Genomic DNA, 21,070 nt, shown 5'->3' on the forward strand with positions numbered 1-21,070 from the left:
CACAAGAATCGTTTACTCTGACAATGGTGACCACTGATATAACAAATGGGCAGGTTGCATGTGAAGCTCAATGTATATTAAGTCTAATTCTCAACCAAAAAAAAACTTAAACATAGCTATCTAGATTGAGAAAAAGACTCCTGCTTCTAGCTCCTTACTCGGAAGAAATACAATATATAAAGATAACATACATGTTTAACAAGTTCCGTATTATATTAGAATACTGAATACTTTGGTTTCATCATACGTCAAGATCTCTTTTACATAAATATATGTTGAAAAGGGTCCAATCCAACCACCCAGTTCCATGGATTATAATCTTCAGAAAATTGACTATAACTTTTGAACAATGCTCTTGGCAGTAAAACAGATCCGTAAGTAATATGAATTTTTTTTTTTTTTTTTTTTTTTTTTTTTTTTTGGGTTTCATCGGGGGTGTCCAAATCAGTTTATGCATACCTTAACTAATCTTTCGGAGCCGTGGAACTATCAGCTAGAGAAGAGTCCCAGTGACCACTCCTATTAGTGCTTAAGAGAAATCAAACTCAGAAACTCATAAAACCTCATTTTTGCTCTTTTACCATCAGTCAAGGCTAGTATATATGAATATTCCTTCTAAAAAGAGAGAATGAGAGTGTTGGTTGCCACCTTTACACAAATTATATACAAAAGCAAATAGAAAAAATTAACTCAGAAATCAGAAGAGGCCTCACCACATGCACCAACACTCAATTTGACTTGTTCTTCAGCTAATCTACTGCAATTTAAGCACTAATACTTTAAAATGAAAGCATCAGCAGACAAAATCAATAGGTCGAAGCCAACCGGCATTGACATTTTGGTATAGTTTAATCAAAACAAAATCTAACCTGTATTTGTACGTCTTTTTGGCAGCATACATAGAACAAGTCCCTAGCTATATCTATACGCACTATAATAATAATTGAGATGGTGATGGTGTTGGCATAAGAATATGATATATAAAGTTTGTGACAGAGAACGAAAAACGTACAGCCGCATCCTCACGCACACTGCTCTGATACTTTTAAGTGTATAAGACAGTAGTATCCCCACGTAAACTAGGGTCAGTATATAAAAACTGCCACAAGATCGAAATTAAAGTAGTGAATCCAATTAACAGTTTTCAATATTAATATTTGTAAATGGATTTGTTCTTTTTAAAGATCAAAAGGCCAACAATTTTATAATAATATAACTGAGGAAATAAAATATACCATCTGGGACTTCATATTAGCGATGTCAGGTTTATGGCAAAGATCCTGAGCGTTCTAGAAATTGATCTCGACAGTCGCTGGGGGTAAACAGAGATCATCTGAAAAAAAAAAAAAAAGGAATTGAAGGTGTTAGGAAAAAGGATCAAGGGCACCGCAGAGGTTATTGGCGTGAATCCTGGAATCTAGAATGAATAAAGGAACACATAATAGTATTATAATTACGTTTAACAAGTGTTTAAATAGTAGTGTTTGTTTGAAGATTATTTATGGTAGTGGATAACATTCCATGAAATTCGAGTCCTTATCCGTATGATTGACATGATTAATGAGTTATATGTGTGGAACGGTTTGAAAATTTCATGAAATTATTATCTCTAACCATGGGTAACTTGCAAAAAATCCATATCCCTAAAGACTATAGTTCAATTTCCACTGTGTATTCATATGTGCATGACATTTGTATCCCTTTCAAATTCCCATCTGCTTGTTAATTTCTTTCTCTCTCTCTTTTTTTTTTAATTATTATTTATTTAATTTTTTCCCTAATGTATAAATTTTTTTTAAATACTTGATGAAAATCAAAATAGTTTTCTTACAACATTATTTGCTAATTTAGTCTTATTTTCAAATCAAATATTATTGAATAGAATATAGGGTTAAACATACCCCCTGAGGTATGATAAAATAAAAAAAATCCGCCAATCATTAGTTTACTGTTAATAAATTGTTAAAATTTACACTATTATAACTTTGTAAATATTACTAAATTATCATTCTAAAGTTTATTTTAACATCTAAAACTTAACCGTAAATGAACTTCTATTATTTATGAAACCTAAAGGGGAATTAAGTTGTTAACCCTAAAATATAGAATGAAATCTAATTCAATCCTATATTTCAAGGGTATGAACCCTTAGGAGCCAAAAGTTTAAAAACATACCAAAAGACACAAACTTTTATTAAGAAAATGGTCATTTTACACTATCTATCGTCAAGCTTAACAGATTATTACCTACAGATGGCAATGGTCCCCGGATTTCCAATGACCCGTCCCATCCCCGTAACATTTGGTTTGAGAAATAGTAAAAATAATAATAAAACTCTTATATAAATATTAAAATTCATATATATACCCTCCATTATTCACAATCTACAGGAAGTCTCCTCTATCCTGAAGATCTCTTGTTTTCTAAATCAAGGTCTTCTTATCTTATATTTGTGTTAAATCTAAAAAAATCAATTAATTTTATTAGTAATGTTAGATAGAGTAAACGACATTTTCCCACCCAAGGTTTGGCGAATCTGCAAGTTCCCACTCCTGGTTTTATAAATTGCAGATTCCCACCTTTAAATTAACAGAAATCTGTTTAATCTAACAATTAAAAGGGTAAAATAGTCATTTCAAAGATAACAATTTCAAAATAACCCTTTATTTCTCATATTCACCCCACTAGAAAAATTTTAAAATAACCTTTCACTTCTCAAATTCACTCCACCGGCGATTTCAGGCCATTCCGGCCTGTTTCTAACACAATCGACCTATTCTGACACCACCATTATAATCCTCTCAACCCCCACATCAAACCCCTAACCTCCTCGCCTGATTGAACCCCTTAATAGTCAGTCATCGTTTTTAATGTCAATCGGTGTTTCATCCAAATTTTGGCAAGTTCCGATACCGAAACCACTCCCAAGACCACCAATAACATCGTCGGCTTCCCCCCACCAAAACCCCCAACATCGCCGATGACAATTGCCCGCCGATCGTCGCTACCTCTTCCTTAAGTTTTCGCGTTTTGTTGCCCCTTTTCAAGCAAATTCTGGCATCTCACCGAGCTGCAATCGGGTGGAAAAGTTAGGGGTTTTGATGAGGAGGATAAGGGGACGCTGATGGTGGTGTCGGGGAGGTCTAATGGTGTCGAAATCAAGCCAGATTTTTGGCTTGGCCGGGATCTCCTCTAGGGGTTATTTGAGAGAAATTTGAGATGTGAGGGTTATTTTGAGAGAAAAATAACAGTGTTAATTTAAGGGTAGAAATCTGCGATTTATGAAACCAGAGGTGAGAACTTGCAGATTAGCCAAACCTTGGGTGGGAAAATGTCGTTTACTCTGTTAAATAAACCCAAATATAAAATAAAATAATGAAACCTTTTAACTTCAATGCAAAAATTATTTAACAGAAATTTCAGGTGCTATCAAGAATTGATGTAGATCGGCCCACATAATTCGCAAATACATAATTATTATTTGGATTAAACACAATTACCTTGTTAACATGCAACCACCTGACAAAGAATAAAAGATCAATCTCATCGAGTTTTGATAAGTTCACGAAAGATAGATATAAAACAATGAAAAAAATAATAATAACTGTTGGGTGGGGGATTTTTCCCTGTATTCCGGGGCAGGACCGGGGGTTAAAAATTCCCCGGGCCCGTCCTCACCCGCTGCCATCTCTAAATAATTACCTCAACCATATACAAATACTATAAATATCTCTATAGAAAAAAATAGCATATATTTAACCATAAAATAAAACTAAAATATTGAAAATCTCAAAAACAATAAAAAAGAAGCAAATTGTTCCCAATATATGAGAGGACCATAATTGTAAAAAAAGAAAGAAAAGAAAAAAACAAATGCTGGTATAAAACACACAAGACTACTTAACTTCAACCACAATTTATTATAAACCACTAATTTTTGTCATCAAGCGTTCAATATTTTTTTGGTTAAAGGTTAATATCCTTAACAAACAAAAGAGAAGGCAATCACATTATTGATTCTTATTGTTAAGGATTGGATAGAAATAATTCACAACTTTTAATAACAGAAATTTATATTTCAACAAAAAAATTCATAGCAACATCTTCACATCTGGTTATGAAAAACTGGTTCATACAGTTGAGTAAAGAGAGACAAACTAACATGTATGATACCTATTTGAGCTCAAAAACGTGAGAGAATGTGCTTTCCACAAGCTTTGTTAAGGGGAATTGGATGATCTGAGAATGAGCCATCCACAATGCGGTTGGCAATCCAATGGTTCGCAGCTTCAGTATAATGTACGCTATCCCAGCTAATGTATTTTGAAGCATCATTACATAACGCATCCGTTGCATTCACTATACCTTTGTCCCAACATTTGATATCATGATTCCCTGAATCACCACAACAGTACTCAATCGGACTAACAAAACCTGCAATATAATACCCAATTTTGCATTTAATTTCACTCAAGTTTTGCGTTTGCCCCAACTTTATAAATGTACATAAATAACACATACCATTTTTATTCGCTTCACTGATTAGAGTATATTTGGCAGAATAGATATCCACATAAATAAGCAGTGCATCATGCAGTCGGGTCCTTAATGTGTAAACCCTGTCTTTAAGCTGCTTGTTGAATTCTTGAGCAATCTCATTGTAAGACTTAATGCAACCATTTTGGTCTGCATCACCAGGCTTTGGAGGATATTTAAGAACCATGAAAGGCAAGCAGCCAATGGGACCAGTATTATGTATCCAAAATTTTCTTGCCCCTTCTTGATAAAGTTTCTGTAACAATTTCAAAGCCAAGAAAAATGTTAGGTACCTCAAATGGCTAGTCCCTAAGAAGGATGGGGTTGTGTCTTAAAAGTTAAATTACCTCAATGGCAAGAGCAAACTGATTAATTATAGGAGGGATGGATGGCTTCACTTGGTCCTCCCTCTTCGTTGTCAGCCAAAAATGAAGATCATTTTGTCCACTATCTAATGTGTAAAGGGCTTTTGTGAAGTCCTCTGGCATTGGGAGATTACTTTTGATCTTTGAGCTTTTTGCTAAAAAAAAAAAAAAAAAAAAAAATCACACAAGGCATAAAGTTAATGAATGAAGAAGAAATCCTATTTTACTTTTGAGGCATTTGGAAATCTCTAAGACACTACTAACCTTGACTGTACTCATTAGTGCGATCTTTAAGTTGCTCAAACTGGGAAAGTTGAATATTAAGAGTTAATGGGTTAAAACCTGCCTCAAATGATTGAACATCAAGTGGCTGAACTGTAGAACCACTGGCAGCAAAATTTGCTCCATGTCTGAAATTTGGTTGCAAAGCATCAAGGTATGAATTCAAGAAGGGTAGTCCTAGCTTCTCAGCTGCATCAATATCATAAAAAACAGGTTAATTGAGTAAATTTCAATGGCTTATGTTGAAGAAAATGGGGGATTGAAATGCAGTTGTGGGTTACCTATAAAATCAATGAGCAGACGGCCATCAGAATAGCGACCAGAAGGTTTACCGAAAAAAGTTTGGCCATTGGGGGAAGAGAGTCTACCAAACGTAGCTGAGACGGAGCCAGTGTCAGAATTGGAATCGCCGAAGTTGTAAACTGCTGGAAACCGACAATCATTTGAAGTATTAGCAAATGAAACAATTAAAACAAAGCCAGTTACCGCAACTAATACACTAATCTTTTTCAGCTTCCTGTGGCCCTGCCATCTCTTCTTAACAATAGATCTCACACCATCCATGGATGTTATAGATTTCTCAGACTTTCTGTAAGACAAAGCAATTTGGCCGATTAAGATTAACAGATTTCAAAGTTGAAGAATAGTAATAGATATAGATGTGAGCTGAAAATCCAATGATTTTGACCATGGCCCCCGATGAGTAAACTACATGGGTACGGGTATATTTTCATAGACCAGATAACGATCCGGATCCGGTATGCTGCAAACTGGGGGATCTGGGCGTTTTTTAAATTAAATAATGAGAGAATTTCATAATTTCAAATGAAAATCCAAGTCTTTTATAAATTTTATGTTTTTGTGTAGTGTATTTTGAGAATATTGAAAATGATTGAAAATTGTGAAAAATGAAAACGTAAAAAGAGAAAACCTTCTAAATATTTTTATCTGAAAACACAAAGAACATAATAAGAAATACGAAATTCATTGTCTCTACAATTGATAAAACCTCTTCAAAATAATGGCCTAAAAACTTTGATCTAAAAGAAAAGTATTTTGTTTTAAAAGAGAGAAGAAAATATATTGAAAGAAAAGGAATAAATCATTTTGAGTTGAAAATCTACATTTTTATTTACACCATCAAAAGTTGTGAATGAAACAAGTATTTTAGATAAATAGTTAATATTTTTATTTACACCAATGATGCAAAGTTATTGTTAAATAATTGACCATTTGATTTGAGTACTACTATTACTATAACCGTTTAGTATTATACTTCCTGTTATATTCTATTTGATAACATCAGTGATTCCAAAACCAAACGAACTCTAGTCATTTGTCACAAACATTTCATTTGGTTTCTTCGATTTAATCACGACAGTAGATATCAATTATTCAGTTTTTAATCCAAAAATTAATTCTATAATCAGATGTCCTTGGATTTCAAGACCTTGTGAGAAAAGGAAAAACTCAAAAACCTCATGAACAACAGAAAAAATGCATCCCCATCCGAAATGTAATAAGATTAACTGTATACCACTCAACCACCGCCACAAGAAGAAAAAAATATATATAATAATAATAATAATAACAATTAAACTAGAGAGTCCCATACTGTTCAATAAAATTTAAGTCCCTAAGAACAATGCAGGCTCCAGAGCAGACGAAAAGAAAAAGAGGAAAATTTGCAATTTTACATACTGTTTTAAGATCAACGCAAAGAGTTCCCGGTCACAGTTCTCAATAATCCTAGCTCCATTTTTCAGAGCAAAAAACAAGAGAACAATTTTCAAAATAAAAAAAAGAAAAAGTGAGAGACAAAATATTATTATCTTCTGCTTGTCAAATGCATAGGTGATAATGAATCTACACCCAACAATTCTTCACCATCTCTCTCTTGACCTTTGCCTGCCACATTCACAACAAATATTACTCAATAAATAACACATTGCTTCCCCAATAGCACCGAAATTGAGGATAACAGATCAAGTGTTTAATCCTCAGAATTCAAATATATAATTATAGGAACACTAGAATAGGATCATAACTATTGATTTCCGAAATTTAAGCAAAAAGTCACTCAAGCATTTAGTTAAAAGCTCCAATATTTTCAATTTTTCTTGCACCAATTTTTTCCCCACTTCACTTTTCATCCTATCTCATATAAATGACAAAGTTTATCACTTTTTCCCAATGCTTCAAAACAATTTCACTTCAACAAAACTTAATCACATGAAATTTCAGAATCATAACTCCCAATCAATTTCAAATTTCTCTCAACATTGTTAATAAATGCTTTCAAGTCATGTGTTTCTTTACTTCTGATATTACCAAAAAGGTTACCAACATTCAACGTCAGAAATTTATTCTATTTATTAATCATGATATGGAAAAAAAAAATTAATTCTCCAAAGATTAAATATCTCAGATAAAGATGTGGCATGACAGGCCAACTTCCTTAGTGATGAGACAGATTGAGGATAAAAATGAACATGACAAATAAATTACCTGTCTATGTCCCTGTTACCCAGAAACCCCCTTTCCCTGCCACCCTGAAATCCTCTCCTGTCATCTCCAGGCCTCATCCATACATCTCCCATGCCTCGTGAACGAGGCCTATCCATGAACTCCACACTTCTTGATTCATCAAATGATCCAGATTGAGAAGGAGGTCTCTCAGGAAAGCCAGCTGCCCTACCTGCTCCCGAACCAGGTCTTTCAAGAGATTTCTGCCCAAACCGAACTTTGTCATCCAAGTCCCGGATAAGCATTTCCAATTCCTGCTCTTTCTGAAGTATAATATTATGCAAACCAGATTGCTCTCTACCAGACCCCTGCATGGATTCCCTGTCTGATTTCATTGCAGATTCTTTCTTGAGTTCCTTCTTCAAGTGGTCAATTTCTTCTTTCAATAGCTTTTCCTCCTCGGTTTCAGGCCTGAAACAAATTTTTTTTTTTGTCTCCATTACAGTTTCAATACACGACAAGCAAGCACATGGGAGATTGGCAAGCCACATATCAGCAGTCGATCCACCAAACAAAATTGAAAAACAATGATGTGCATGGGCAAATGCACAGATAACAATCATTCCAACAATAAAAAACTATGCTGAAAGACAAGCTTATAAAGTAAGCCACCATGGTAGAGATCACAATAAAAGCTTATGTTGCATAAACTGACAAAACCTTCTAGGGAACAGCAGTCAAGAAATTGTCAGGAGGCAACTTAATTGCATCATACATAAGCAAAAGACTAGTAGAAGAGAAAGTTTTAATGATCTTGAAGTAACTCAAAAATATAGGCAATCGTACATAAAAATATCTATCCAAAGTTTTATATCCTAAATAATATAACACTCGTGTAGGTTTCCATGTCATTTATTTTATTCTTTTTGATAGGAAATAAAAGGATAGGAAATGAAGTGATAAATAAAACTTTAATGCTTCATTCGTGTCCCATGTTTGAATGAGTGCCACATCCTTCAAGGTTTAAAACTTGGGATAGGAGCTTCGTACAGATAAATAGTATTACCCTGTCCCATGTTTGAATGAGTGCCACATCCTTCAAGGTTTAAAACTTGGGATAGGAGCTTCGTACAGATAAATAGTATTACCCCAAGCAAAAAATGAATATCTAAAAATGAATGTGGACATAGAAACAAAATCTAAGACTCCTTCATAATTGGGTCCTAAATCCAGTTTCATGAATCAAAGAACAGTCAATTAGGAGACCAAGAAAGGGTTTACATGCAGTTCTGCCCAGTTCAAAGTAACCCAGGTACACGCTACAACACTATTTGGGTAGTTGCTGTATGATCATGCTGATTTCCACACTGTGCAGCAAACAAGCAGCTCAAGTGACAGTGTGACTGCAGAGCAATCATCTTACCACATTCTTATTTGTTATTATTATTCTGGAGCAAATAGTAAGCAAATAATTTTTATTTAATATGTCATAACAGGCCACTTAGGTGAAGATATCTGCTCAGGGAAAAATCATCACCTAATTGGCTAATACGTCATGACAAGCCACTGGCAGGTACCGAAAATTTTTGCGATTATATATATATATATATGTTTGGGTCACAGTTTAATTTGACAAAACAAAATCAGTAATGTTATCATGAATTATTTAATCCCAGATAATAAAAATTTATAAAAAGAGCATATAATTAAGCACCAAACCATATTTTCATAATCCCACAATTCTTTCTTAAAGTTTTGTGATTTCTATACACCAAAAAAAAAAAAAAAAAAATCTTTCTTTTTCGGACAGACGATGATTTTACCTAATAAAAGATAAAAATTGTAAATTTTTCATAAATTATTCAATCCCAAAAATTGATCAAAAGAGCATATATTCAAGCATTAACCCAAATTTTAACAAACACCACAACATTTTCACTCCACTCACAATTCTTCAACTTCAAATAAATCCCTTGCTATAATATTCACAATAGACAGGTTTCTCTCTTCCTCAAAAGTGTGTTTCTACATCTAAGCCTCAACTTGTGCAGAGGTTCAAATGCCGATTTCAGTGTCTTTGACCATGGTTCTTTCAACAGGGGCTAATTCTTGCAAAGGAGGTAGTAGAGGAAATACAGGGTGATATGCAAAACCGAACCAGTGTTAATGTTGTACTAAAACATTATATTTTGTTTGATGGTAAGTTTTGTAATTTAGAGCAAAGTTTAGTCTACTTTAATTAACTCATTTGGTCTCAAACTTAGGGAATAAAACTTTTACACATGTCATTAACACAAGCGAGAGAGTGACCAAGCAAGTGAATAAGAGATTAACCCTAGCACTGCTCTAAACCTTACATGGCACCATACGAAAAATAGAGAAAGCATAATCATAAATTCCATCCCAGGAATTTCCAACAATACACAAGAGAACAGATTCTCACTTTATGCTTCAGACATCATTGATAATTCTTATGCAGCAAACACCATTTCTTTGTTACGCAGTCCTCTCTTCAAAACATCCTTCTCTTAAAAATATCTCCTGATCAGTGCAACCACACTAGCGAAACCTTAATTCAGTTCTGCTCCCAGCATACTAAGAAAACACAGATTAGAAGTAATTTCTACAACAAAGAAACAAGCACCACCCAACTAGTAGCACTTATAATTTATTTTGAAGTGATGTTTTGAATACTATAATCAAGATATGTCCTATATCAGTGCAACAACAAAAGCATCACTCTATATGGTTGTTTTTTTGTTCCAAGATCTCGATAGTACATTTAAAAACATAAGAAAATATACTGCGATTTATTTGAAAAAAAAAAAAAATTAATCAATTACAGGGCACTTTTTAACCATTTGCTTGAAGTGTCATATGCAACCATTTCCCAGAAAACTAAATCAGCCTCCTGAACATTCATTACATAAATTCTTTCTGCTTTCTGTATTTGAAAAAATGCCGATTACTATTCCAAATGCATTGGCACAAAGGAAACAGAGAAAAGTCCACAGCTATACTTACTACTTTAGATGCTGCCAATCTGGTAATAATTATTAATAGTACTTTTAACTACAACAATAACTAGAATGACATTTTGGGTAGTTTATGAGGAACTTGGTTTCAAGAACAGAGCTTCACAGAGCTAGAGAGGGCACACATGAGAGGGCACACACATTCTACCACCGATATGTTCCACAATTCAGTTCAACTTCAACATTACAAATCCAAAAGCATGACCTGCTTTGCTTATGGCATATTCCAAGGGCATGAATTGATTTTGATTGCATTTTTCTAGCACGAAAAAGTCATAAATAAATCTTTTTGGTATATTAGGCATATGCCAGAGTAAAATGTGTATGATGTACAGCACACAAGAGCTACCTAAAAGAACATGAAGATACCATCTAAATAGTCAGTCTTCGACAACTTATTCTAGATAAGATCTGTTGGACCAGCTCAAATCACATTCGCGATAAATAATGCCAGTAATACTTAGTAATTAGTTAATATAAGAAATTCACCAAAAGATCAAGGTCATTAGGAAAATCATTCACAGTCACATGTTACAATCATTGCTGCCACGATTAAAGCAGCTCCAAAAGGTTAATGCTGTTGTTCGTGCACACTTCTATAGTAATAAACGGTCAAATAATAATGGAGATAAAAACCAAAATGCAATCAAACGATCTCCACTGACAAAGATATTTAATGCTAAGCATTCAAAAGCGTCAATGGATAAAAAATAGCAATGCAGTTAATTGCAATAAATTTCCAAAATAATTATATATTTATAAAATAAATTATAATACCTCTCAATCCGTCGATGCTCCAGATGAAGATCAATCTTACGCCAATCTTGACCCCGCTCCTCCAACAAAACTTCTCTAGGCTTAGCATCCCCAAACGGATTCACCTTCGGTCTATTGGGCCTCCCAACACTCTCCAATCCTTGGGGTCCCTGACTCTCCGACCTGCTCGACTGGGCGCTCGAAGGCCTGCTCGAGTGTGAGCTAGTGGGCCTACTACTGGTCGCTTTCTTGGACTCAATCTCCATTTCCATCTTCTTCCAATCGAGTCCCTTCTCTGCCAAAACCTGCTCCCTTGGCCTAGCTTCTCCAAACGGATTTGGCTTATTCGTCTTCACCACCACTGGTTCATTAACCCCCAAATCCGCTTTTGGTGGATCCAAATTCAATCTGGACCGCTCATCCCGGAAGCCGCCCCCTCGAGTCCAGCGATCAGGCTCAGGACCTGAATCACGAAACCCAGAACCAAATGTAGATGATCTCGTTTGTACGGGTTTCTTTACAGCCGTCCAATTATCCACCTCATCAGCTCGAGAGAACCCTCCACCTCCTGAACCTAAACCGCCGTAGCGATTTGGACGACCGGGGTCCTGGGAAGGTACGGATTGGAATGATTTCTTCGCCATTGCCCAATTATCAACCTCATCGGCCCTTGAAGGTTGTTCGAAATCCGAAACCCTAGAAGGCGGGCCTCTCCGTTGCTGCTGCTCGTCCTCAAATCCACCGTACGATCGTCTATTGCCACCTCCCCAGCTATCGTCGCGGTCACGCATCGGTCGTGAGGACCGTCCGTACGACGAGAAGCCTCCGCCGAGTCTACCATGCTGCATTTCTTCGGGTGAACGTTCCTTGGGACCCGTTGGTAGGCGGAGCATCTCGTCCGGGGTCAAACGGCTATAGGCGTGATCAGTGGCTCCACCGCCTGTGGCAGGATAGCCGCCCATATTGAATTCCGAGAGAGTCATTTTCTTCTTCTTGGGCTTCGCGCTTACGGCTTCTTTCAAACTAGGGAAGCTCGGCGACGCGGCTTCGGCTGCGTCCTTGGCTGCAGCTGCTTCACGTTCTTCGGCTTCGGCTTGCTCGGCCTCGGCGGCCCAAGCGCCGATTTTACCCCAGGTTTTGGACATTTCACGATCTGAAACGAAAATGAGGAGATCTGATTGAAAAAATTATAATAAATAGTACGGTAATTCCGAGCTGGGGCTCCGTCAATGGAGCCGGAGCTCCAAGAACATGCGAAGATGATTTACGGTGGTTGTTGTGGGAGAGTTTGTTTTTGAATAGAATTTTTTTTTAAAAATTATTTCAAATTTAATTTGTTGGCGAAATAAGCCATAAGTGGAGTTATACAAAGGTATTGCGATTTTTTTAGATAGGCAAAGCGGGGGGCGGTGTGTGAGGAAGGGTTGTAACGTGTCGTGTATCACGCGCATTATAAGTGAGTGGATGACACGGTGCAATAAGAGGAAGATGGTAGCTTCTCCCTGTCGAATGGGATGTTGGGCTATGTGTGTGGGCCCTCATTTTGTGTCACTACTGGTTGTCATCAGACGGTCAGGATGCTCTTGGAATCTGTCTTGTCGATGTTGTTTGGGTAGTATTTTGATGATGATGATCAGTTTTTCACAATGTGATATATTAACTGTAAATTTTTAAATGATTTTATGTACTCATCTTCTTCTAAAATTTCAGCTCATATGTTTTTAAATTGTGTTTTTTATTCTATTTTTTTTAATATAAAATTAGTAATTAGTTTTGACTTTTGAGTAGAAAATGATATAATAGGAAGAGATTGATGGTTTAATTAGTGAAATAAAAAAAAAAAAAAAAAAAAAAAGGGAATGTGGGTAGAATATGCCGTTGTTAAATATAGTGAAATCCCTATTAGCATAGACTCCACTCCAATGATTAAACCCTTTGGATTGGTCAAACATGGAATTAGCTGGTTTCATGATTAATTATAAAGATAATGTTTGTTATTTTGGTAGAAATAAAATATATCAATTTAATTATGTGTAAGATTTATAATTTAGTATGTTCAAGTTACCATGCCTATTCTTAGTAGAGAGAAGAGTTAAAAAAAAAATTACTAAGAGTTAAAAAAAAAATTTATATAAAGTGATGTGAAAGAAAATGGATAAAAGAGTAAATATGATAAGTTTGACTTTTTGCATTTACTTTTCCATTCATTTTCTTCACATCACTTTGTATGAAAATGATTTATTTGTACGTCTAACATTATTTTTTAAGAAAATAATGTTTAAGTATTTATTTGTTTAAAGATTTTTTTATTTATCTAAAGTAAATATTTAAAAAAATATTTAATCAACTATAAAAATATTTAAAATAACATTTTAACCCTAACGGGTAGGTCTCGTGGTCAAAAAGGTTTACCTCATTTCTTGAGCTCTTGAGTTCAAACTCTGGGGTCTCTTACCATAATAATATTATAGCTTACTTGGTCCTTTGGACTTATAAGACATTCAATGGGGATTAGTTGAGGTGTATTCTTAGACTCACATCTTAGAGTCACCTAACACAATAACATTGTAGCTTATCTGGTCATTTAAGTTTGTAGGATATTCAATGAATCCTATAAATTAATTGAAATACGTGCAAACTAGCTCGGATACTCGGTTAAAAAAAAAAAAAAAAGTTATTGTGAGATGATCATGCTACCATCAACAAAAGAAATTCTAGCAATGGATTTTAAACAGGATAACGTGGCACATTATAATTGGCGACGTGTATTTCAGAATTTTGACGAAATTAACCAACGCCTCACTTTGAATTACAGTCAACCAATATGAACATTCTTGGGCTGTAAAGTCCAGGTCACCTCTTGGCTATGGTATTGGGCAAGCGGGGACCTGATCCTTGGGCCCTTGGCTACTGACTACCTCTGCCAATTCATTGAAGGCTGTTTGTTCGGCTACGCTTTTTTGACTTATGGAGCCGAAAAATGTGAAAACTTTGGCTCTATTTATACAACTTAACATCCACCGGTCCTCAATCCATCCATAAGAAGTCAAATTTCTGGTGTTCTCATTCAGAATATTGATGGAATCACGACTCTTTGTAGCTTTACTACTTCTCTGCTTAGCAGCAGAGTCTTGTTATGGTGGCGTGCTCTTCTCCTCTCTCCCAAGAACTCTTAAAATCACGGCTTCTCCCCAGCAAGGACAAGGTAATAATCATGTTAAGACGTCCATTAATTAGTATTCTCGGCGATTAGCATGTACATACTGAATCACAAAATTTCGTCTTTTGCAGTATTGAGAGCGGGTGAGGACAGGATTACTGTGAGTTGGGGTTTTAATCAGAGCGTCCAGGCGAGTGATGAATCGTATAAGAGGGTGAAGGTGAGTTTGTGTTATGCACCTGTGAGCCAAGTGGACCGCGGCTGGAGGAAAACTGTGGATAATTTGAGCAAGGACAAGACCTGCCAATTCACCATTGTTGAGAGGGCTTATGATGCTTCTGTGAGAAATCATATTTATGAGTGGATGATTGAGAAAGATGTGCCTGAAGCAACTTACTTTGTGAGAGTTTATGCCTACAACTCGGCGGGTGAAGACGTTGCATTTGGTCAAACTACTGATGTAAAGAAGAAAAGTGGCCTGTTTGAAATCCGAGGTATCAGTGGGCGTCATTTGTCCCTTGAGATTGCTTCTGTATGCTTCTCTGCTTTTTCTGTAGCGTCTTTGTTTGGATTTTTCTTGATAGAGAAAAGAAAAGCCAAGGGCTTTTCAAAGAATTGAGAGAAAGGGGTAGGAAGATTGTAGTGTGGTGCAAACATAAATGCATTGGACTTGTTCTTATAAGAAGAACAAAATATATCTATAGATTGATGTTAAAAAAACAGTTGAATTCATCATAAATGCTCGCCTGCCATGCTTTCTGAAATGGGTGAAATGCTGTCTTAACTTTTAGTATTCTATATTTTACCTAATCAGCCATATCCTGAATTCCTGATGGCTGATGCAACTAAAATGATGATACTGCATCCTAAGCACTAAACAGGACATGGTGTGTGTTATTTAATTCCATAATTACAAAAAGGATGTTATCAAATAAGTATTTCCAGCATTCATCAACAGAGTAGGTATCGTTGTGGTTAATTCAGGAACAAAAGTTCAACTTCAATATGGATCAGTGCAGCACTTTCAAATATACTTTTCTTTCATACAAACAGCACTTTATCATGGGGAAAACGGCATCCACAATTTGAAAGTTGACCTAAGTCCAACCAACCTTGTTATCATGTTATGTGAACTGGTCTTCCACTGAACGCTGGATGGCGGATTATAGACTGATCTATCTGTTAATCAATTTTCCATCTGCAAATGCTTTTCTCAGAACCTGACTGTGAGAACAGAAGGTTGTTCAATATAATCTGGTTTCCAATAAAAAGGAGCTCCTGATTTTTTAATGTAACCTATAAGCTCGTCGGTGATTATTGGTGTTCCAAGGGGAGTATCAGAATGAATCAAACAGCTCCGCAGGCTGAACATTTTCTTCAATAAGTAGGTGGTTCTCAAAGTGAATCTAATGAATTTATCAAGAAGATTGAAGTGAATACAATGGAGAATCTAAAAATTTAAATCCTGATAGGGATCAAATTTATGTAAGATCATGAGTTAAAACATTATATACATTTCTATATCTAATTGCAACTCATCAAATGAGAATTCTGTCTCTTCAATCACGAGGTCAGAGATTTACACATCATATGGCACCGCCACCATTACTTTTCTCTTCAGACACCCATCTCACTCTCAATTTTCCCTTCACTTTCTTCAGAACCAGAACTGGTGTAAGGTATTATTTCTTATACATTTTATCATTACTAATTTCCACATTTGAACTAAAACATATAAGAAAATAAAATATAACCATCACATGAATAATGATCACCCAGGCCATTACCGAGACGAACAGCCAGTTAAAGCTCCCTGCTTTTGCTCCGTAACCAGAAACCGAGTCCTCTTCTGCATCACAATCAACACATTATGCCACGTGTTGACTCTGGACACGGCCTTACCATGAACCCCTACGTTCATCTCCGTTAAATCCTCCGTCTTAACGCCCAACACCTCCTCCGGCTCCGACCCATCAAGAACCATTATCAAACACGAACAGAACCCCTTGCTTATCTCGGAATCACTATCAGCTCTAAATCTCATCTTCCCTTTCTCGTCCATTACAACATCCAACCAAACCTGCGTGGTGCACCCCGTCACTCTGTTCTCTTGCACACGTGCCGATTCATCCAACGCAGGCAGAACCGCTGCGTAATCCAGCAACCGTTTTACCCGGTCAATCGGTTCCGTTAAAGAGCTGAATTCCGAGGCCAGCAGTTGAAGTCTATATTTCGTCGTTGAAACGGTTTCCGAGGCAGACGGTCGTTTTGTTTGGATGTTTGTTATCTTGAGTTTTGGCATCCGGTGCGCGGCGATTGGTTTAGTGAATAAAGAAGATTGAAAAGGTGCAGGTGAGTTTAAAGTTGATGAATGGTACATGTTTGGATGGAGAGAAAGGGAGGGAAAAGGAGAGAAAATGTATGGGTTTGGAGGGGAGAGAAAAGATAGGCGAGAAAATGGTGAAAATGATGGAGCAAGAAAACGAGAGAGATCCTCAAACTACGCTTCACTTCTTTCTGGGTGTCTGTATCAACGTGTTTTGAGTTGAGCGAGTTGATCATGTATTTATAAGTAAAACAGAGGAGGGAATAGGACTAAAACAACCACATATAGCGTTGTCATATACTCCATTACTTGGAATGGAGACCAACAAAAACTAATTTACTCGTTGCTATAAATACATAATAACAGAATAACCCTAAAATAATATCTTAAGATATGAGAATGGGATTAGCAAATCTCTTCTTCTAGGAATCTGGGTTGGTTCTGCTATTATTTTATTGTACAGGATTTCTCTAGTATTGTGTCTTGGAGACTTGGGCGAAACTGTGGAATGAAAATTCAGATGTAGACAAAAGTCACAGGACAAAGACCTTGAGGTTGATGATGTCAAGACAAAGTGATAAGATTTGAAACTTCAAAAACAAAATTATATTCAATTTATTTTAAATATCACCATCTTCATCCTCATCCTCAAGTTGCTTTGCTTCTTATACTTTAGCTCTGATTTTGTAAAGAATATACAAGTTAAATTTGAACTTGTCAATTTTTTGTGCAAATTGGACGCCCGTCCATATAACATGGACGGGCGTCCATGTGAGTGAACGGCCGTCCAAATTGGATGGACGGCCGTTCACTAGAAAAAAATTATAAAAAAACTGAGGGACGCGTTCTACGTAGGCCGGTACAAAAATTCGGTGAACATATTTCGGTGTCCGTAGTGTTATTGTATATTTATACTACTATTTTATATCTATTTTTATTATATTTTATATCTATTTTTATTATATCATGATGTGATATATATTGTAATGATAAAAATTTTATTATATTATTAAAAATTAAAAATAAATAAAATTTTATGTGATTCTGATATATATGATATAATAAAAATAATATAGAAGAGTTGTGTATTTTTAAATTGTATTTTTTATTTTTTTTATTTTATTTTATATAAAATTAGTAATTAGTTTTGACTTTTGAGTAGAAAATGATACAATAGGAAGAGATTGATGGTTTAATTAGTGAAATAAAAAAAAAAGGCGCGGGGGCGTGTGGGAATGTGGGTAGAACATGCCGTTGTTAAATATAGTGAAATCCCTATTAGCATAGACGCCACTCCAATGATTAAACCCTTTGGATTGGTCAAACATGGAGTTAGCTGGTTTCATCATTAATTATAAAGATAATTTTTGTTATTTTGGTAGAAATAAAATATATCAATTTAATTATTTGTAAGATTTATAATTTAGTATGTTCTAAGTTACCATGCCTATTCTTAATAGAGAGAAAAGTTAAAATTTTTTTATATAAAGTGATGTGAAAGAAAATAGGTAGAAGAATAAATATGATAAGTTTGATTTTTTGTATTCACTCTTTCATTCATTTTCTTCACATCATTTTATATGAAAATACTTTATTTGTATGCTTAACATTATTTTTTAAGAAAAGAATGTTTAAGTATTTATTTTGTTTAAAGAATTTTTTATTTATCTAAAGAAAATATTTAAAAAAAATATTTAATCAACTATAAAAATATTTAAAATAACATTTACACCTAAGGGGTTGGTCTAGCGGTTAAGAAGGCTTACCCCATTTCATTGAAACTTACCTGGTCATTTAAGCATGTAAAATATTCAATAAATTCTAGAAATTAGTTGAAATAAGTATAAATTGGCTCGAATACTCGGTTAAACAAAAAAAAAAGTTATTGTGAGAAGATCATGCTAGCATCAACAAAAAAAATTCTAGCAATGGATTTTAAACAGGATAACGTGGCACATTATAATTGGAGAGGTGTATTTAAGAATTTTGACGAAATTAACAAACACCTCACTTTGAAATACGGTCAACCAATATGAACATTCTTGGGCTGTAAAGTCCAGGTCACCTCTTGGCTATGGTATTGGGCAAGCGGGGACCTGATCGTTGGGCCCTTGGCTACTGACTACCTCTTCCAATTCATTGAAGGCTGTTTGTTCGGCTACGCTTTTTTGACTTATGGAGCCGAAAAATGTGAAAACTTTGGCTCTATATATACAATTTAACATCCACCGGTCCTCAATCCATCCATAAGAAATCAAATCTCTGGTGTTCTCATTCAGAATATTGATGGTATCACGACTCTTTGTAGCTTTACTACTTCTCTGCTTAGCAGCAGAGTCTTGTTATGGTGGCGTGCTCTTCTCCTCTCTCCCAAGAACTCTTGAAATCACGGCTTCTCCCCAACAAGGACAAGGTAATAATCATGTTAAAACTTCCATTAATTAGTATTCTCGGCGATTAGCATGTACATACTGAATCAAAAAATTTCGTCTTTTGCAGTATTGAGAGCGGGTGAGGACAGGATTACTGTGAGTTGGGGTTTTAATCAGAGCGTCCAGGCGAGTGATGAATCGTATAAGAGGGTGAAGGTGAGTTTGTGTTATGCACCTGTGAGCCAAGTGGACCGCGGCTGGAGGAAAACTGTGGATAATTTGAGCAAGGACAAGACCTGCCAATTCACCATTGTTGAGAGGGCTTATGATGCTTCTGTGAGAAATCATATTTATGAGTGGATGATTGAGAAAGATGTGCCTGAAGCAACTTACTTTGTGAGAGTTTATGCCTACAACTCGGCGGGTGAAGACGTTGCATTTGGTCAAACTACTGATGTAAAGAAGAAAAGTGGCCTGTTTGAAATCCGAGGTATCAGTGGGCGTCATTTGTCCCTTGAGATTGCTTCTGTATGCTTCTCTGCTTTTTCTGTAGCGTCTTTGTTTGGATTTTTCTTGATAGAGAAAAGAAAAGCCAAGGGCTTTTCAAAGAATTGAGAGAAAGGGGTAGGAAGATTGTAGTGTGGTGCAAACATAAATGCATTGGACTTGTTCTTATAAGAAGAACAAAATATATCTATAGATTGATGTTAAAAAAACAGTTGAATTCATCATAAATGCTCGCCTGCCATGCTTTCTGAAATGGGTGAAATGCTGTCTTAACTTTTAGTATTCTATATTTTACCTAATCAGCCATATCCTGAATTCCTGATGGCTGATGCAACTAAAATGATGATACTGCATCCTAAGCACTAAACAGGACATGGTGTGTGTTATTTAATTCCATAATTACAAAAAGGATGTTATCAAATAAGTATTTCCAGCATTCATCAACAGAGTAGGTATCGTTGTGGTTAATTCAGGAACAAAAGTTCAACTTCAATATGGATCAGTGCAGCACTTTCAAATATACTTTTCTTTCATACAAACAGCACTTTATCATGGGGAAAACGGCATCCACAATTTGAAAGTTGACCTAAGTCCAACCAACCTTGTTATCATGTTATGTGAACTGGTCTTCCACTGAACGCTGGATGGCGGATTATAGACTGATCTATCTGTTAATCAATTTTCCATCTGCAAATGCTTTTCTCAGAACCTGACTGTGAGAACAGAAGGTTGTTCAATATAATCTGGTTTCCAATAAAAAGGAGCTCCTGATTTTTTAATGTAACCTATAAGCTCGTCGGTGATTATTGGTGTTCCAAGGGGAGTATCAGAATGAATCAAACAGCTCCGCAGGCTGAACATTTTCTTCAATAAGTAGGTGGTTCTCAAAGTGAATCTAATGAATTTATCAAGAAGATTGAAGTGAATACAATGGAGAATCTAAAAATTTAAATCCTGATAGGGATCAAATTTATGTAAGATCATGAGTTAAAACATTATATACATTTCTATATCTAATTGCAACTCATCAAATGAGAATTCTGTCTCTTCAATCACGAGGTCAGAGATTTACACATCATATGGCACCGCCACCATTACTTTTCTCTTCAGACACCCATCTCACTCTCAATTTTCCCTTCACTTTCTTCAGAACCAGAACTGGTGTAAGGTATTATTTTATACATTTTATCATTACTAATTTCCACATTTGAACTAAAACATAAAGAAAATAAAATATAACCATCACATGAATAATGATCACCCA

General features: G+C 35.6%; 5 protein-coding genes across 7 annotated transcripts; 2 read left to right on the top strand and 3 right to left on the bottom strand.

Annotated features, from left to right (window-relative positions):
- Positions 1-4,022: 4,022 nt before the first annotated feature.
- LOC116137082 (GDSL esterase/lipase At5g14450-like) lies at positions 4,023-5,821 on the bottom strand. 3 transcript variants are annotated; one of them, XM_031422772.1, is made up of 5 exons: positions 5,466-5,821; positions 5,245-5,373; positions 4,885-5,057; positions 4,523-4,793; positions 4,023-4,435 (listed from the first exon to the last, which is right to left on the bottom strand). In XM_031422772.1, exons 1-5 carry the CDS (start codon positions 5,746-5,748, stop codon positions 4,185-4,187), a joined length of 1,107 nt encoding a protein of 368 aa, XP_031278632.1. In that variant the 5' UTR covers positions 5,749-5,821; the 3' UTR covers positions 4,023-4,184. The 3 variants fall into 3 exon arrangements, with proteins under 3 accessions (XP_031278632.1, XP_031278631.1, XP_031278630.1); XM_031422771.1 differs by having other exon boundaries at positions 4,936-5,057; positions 5,167-5,373; XM_031422770.1 differs by having other exon boundaries at positions 5,167-5,373.
- A 909-nt stretch (positions 5,822-6,730) lies between these two features.
- LOC116136947 (eukaryotic translation initiation factor 4B2) lies at positions 6,731-12,791 on the bottom strand. Its single transcript, XM_031422631.1, has 3 exons — positions 11,463-12,791; positions 7,693-8,121; positions 6,731-7,092 (listed from the first exon to the last, which is right to left on the bottom strand). Exons 1-3 carry the CDS (start codon positions 12,584-12,586, stop codon positions 7,068-7,070), a joined length of 1,578 nt encoding a protein of 525 aa, XP_031278491.1. The 5' UTR covers positions 12,587-12,791; the 3' UTR covers positions 6,731-7,067.
- Positions 12,792-14,408: 1,617 nt separating this feature from the next.
- On the top strand, positions 14,409-15,511 carry LOC116137112 (high-affinity nitrate transporter 3.1-like). Its single transcript, XM_031422802.1, has 2 exons — positions 14,409-14,646; positions 14,733-15,511. The coding sequence occupies exons 1-2, from the start codon at positions 14,520-14,522 to the stop codon at positions 15,218-15,220; spliced, it is 615 nt and encodes a 204-aa protein (XP_031278662.1). The 5' UTR covers positions 14,409-14,519; the 3' UTR covers positions 15,221-15,511.
- Positions 15,512-16,283: 772 nt separating this feature from the next.
- LOC116137078 (sufE-like protein 2, chloroplastic) lies at positions 16,284-17,363 on the bottom strand. Its single transcript, XM_031422767.1, has one exon. The coding sequence runs from the start codon at positions 16,979-16,981 to the stop codon at positions 16,385-16,387; it is 597 nt and encodes a 198-aa protein (XP_031278627.1). The 5' UTR covers positions 16,982-17,363; the 3' UTR covers positions 16,284-16,384.
- LOC116136875 (high-affinity nitrate transporter 3.1-like) lies at positions 17,019-20,223 on the top strand. Its single transcript, XM_031422535.1, has 3 exons — positions 17,019-17,128; positions 19,207-19,340; positions 19,427-20,223. The coding sequence occupies exons 1-3, from the start codon at positions 17,019-17,021 to the stop codon at positions 19,912-19,914; spliced, it is 732 nt and encodes a 243-aa protein (XP_031278395.1). The 3' UTR covers positions 19,915-20,223.
- The last annotated feature ends 847 nt before the right edge of the window (positions 20,224-21,070 follow it).

The sequence above is a fragment of the Pistacia vera genome, unplaced genomic scaffold (genome assembly GCF_008641045.1).
Source record: "Pistacia vera cultivar Batoury unplaced genomic scaffold, PisVer_v2 Contig320, whole genome shotgun sequence".
Classification (NCBI taxonomy): domain Eukaryota; kingdom Viridiplantae; phylum Streptophyta; class Magnoliopsida; order Sapindales; family Anacardiaceae; genus Pistacia; species Pistacia vera.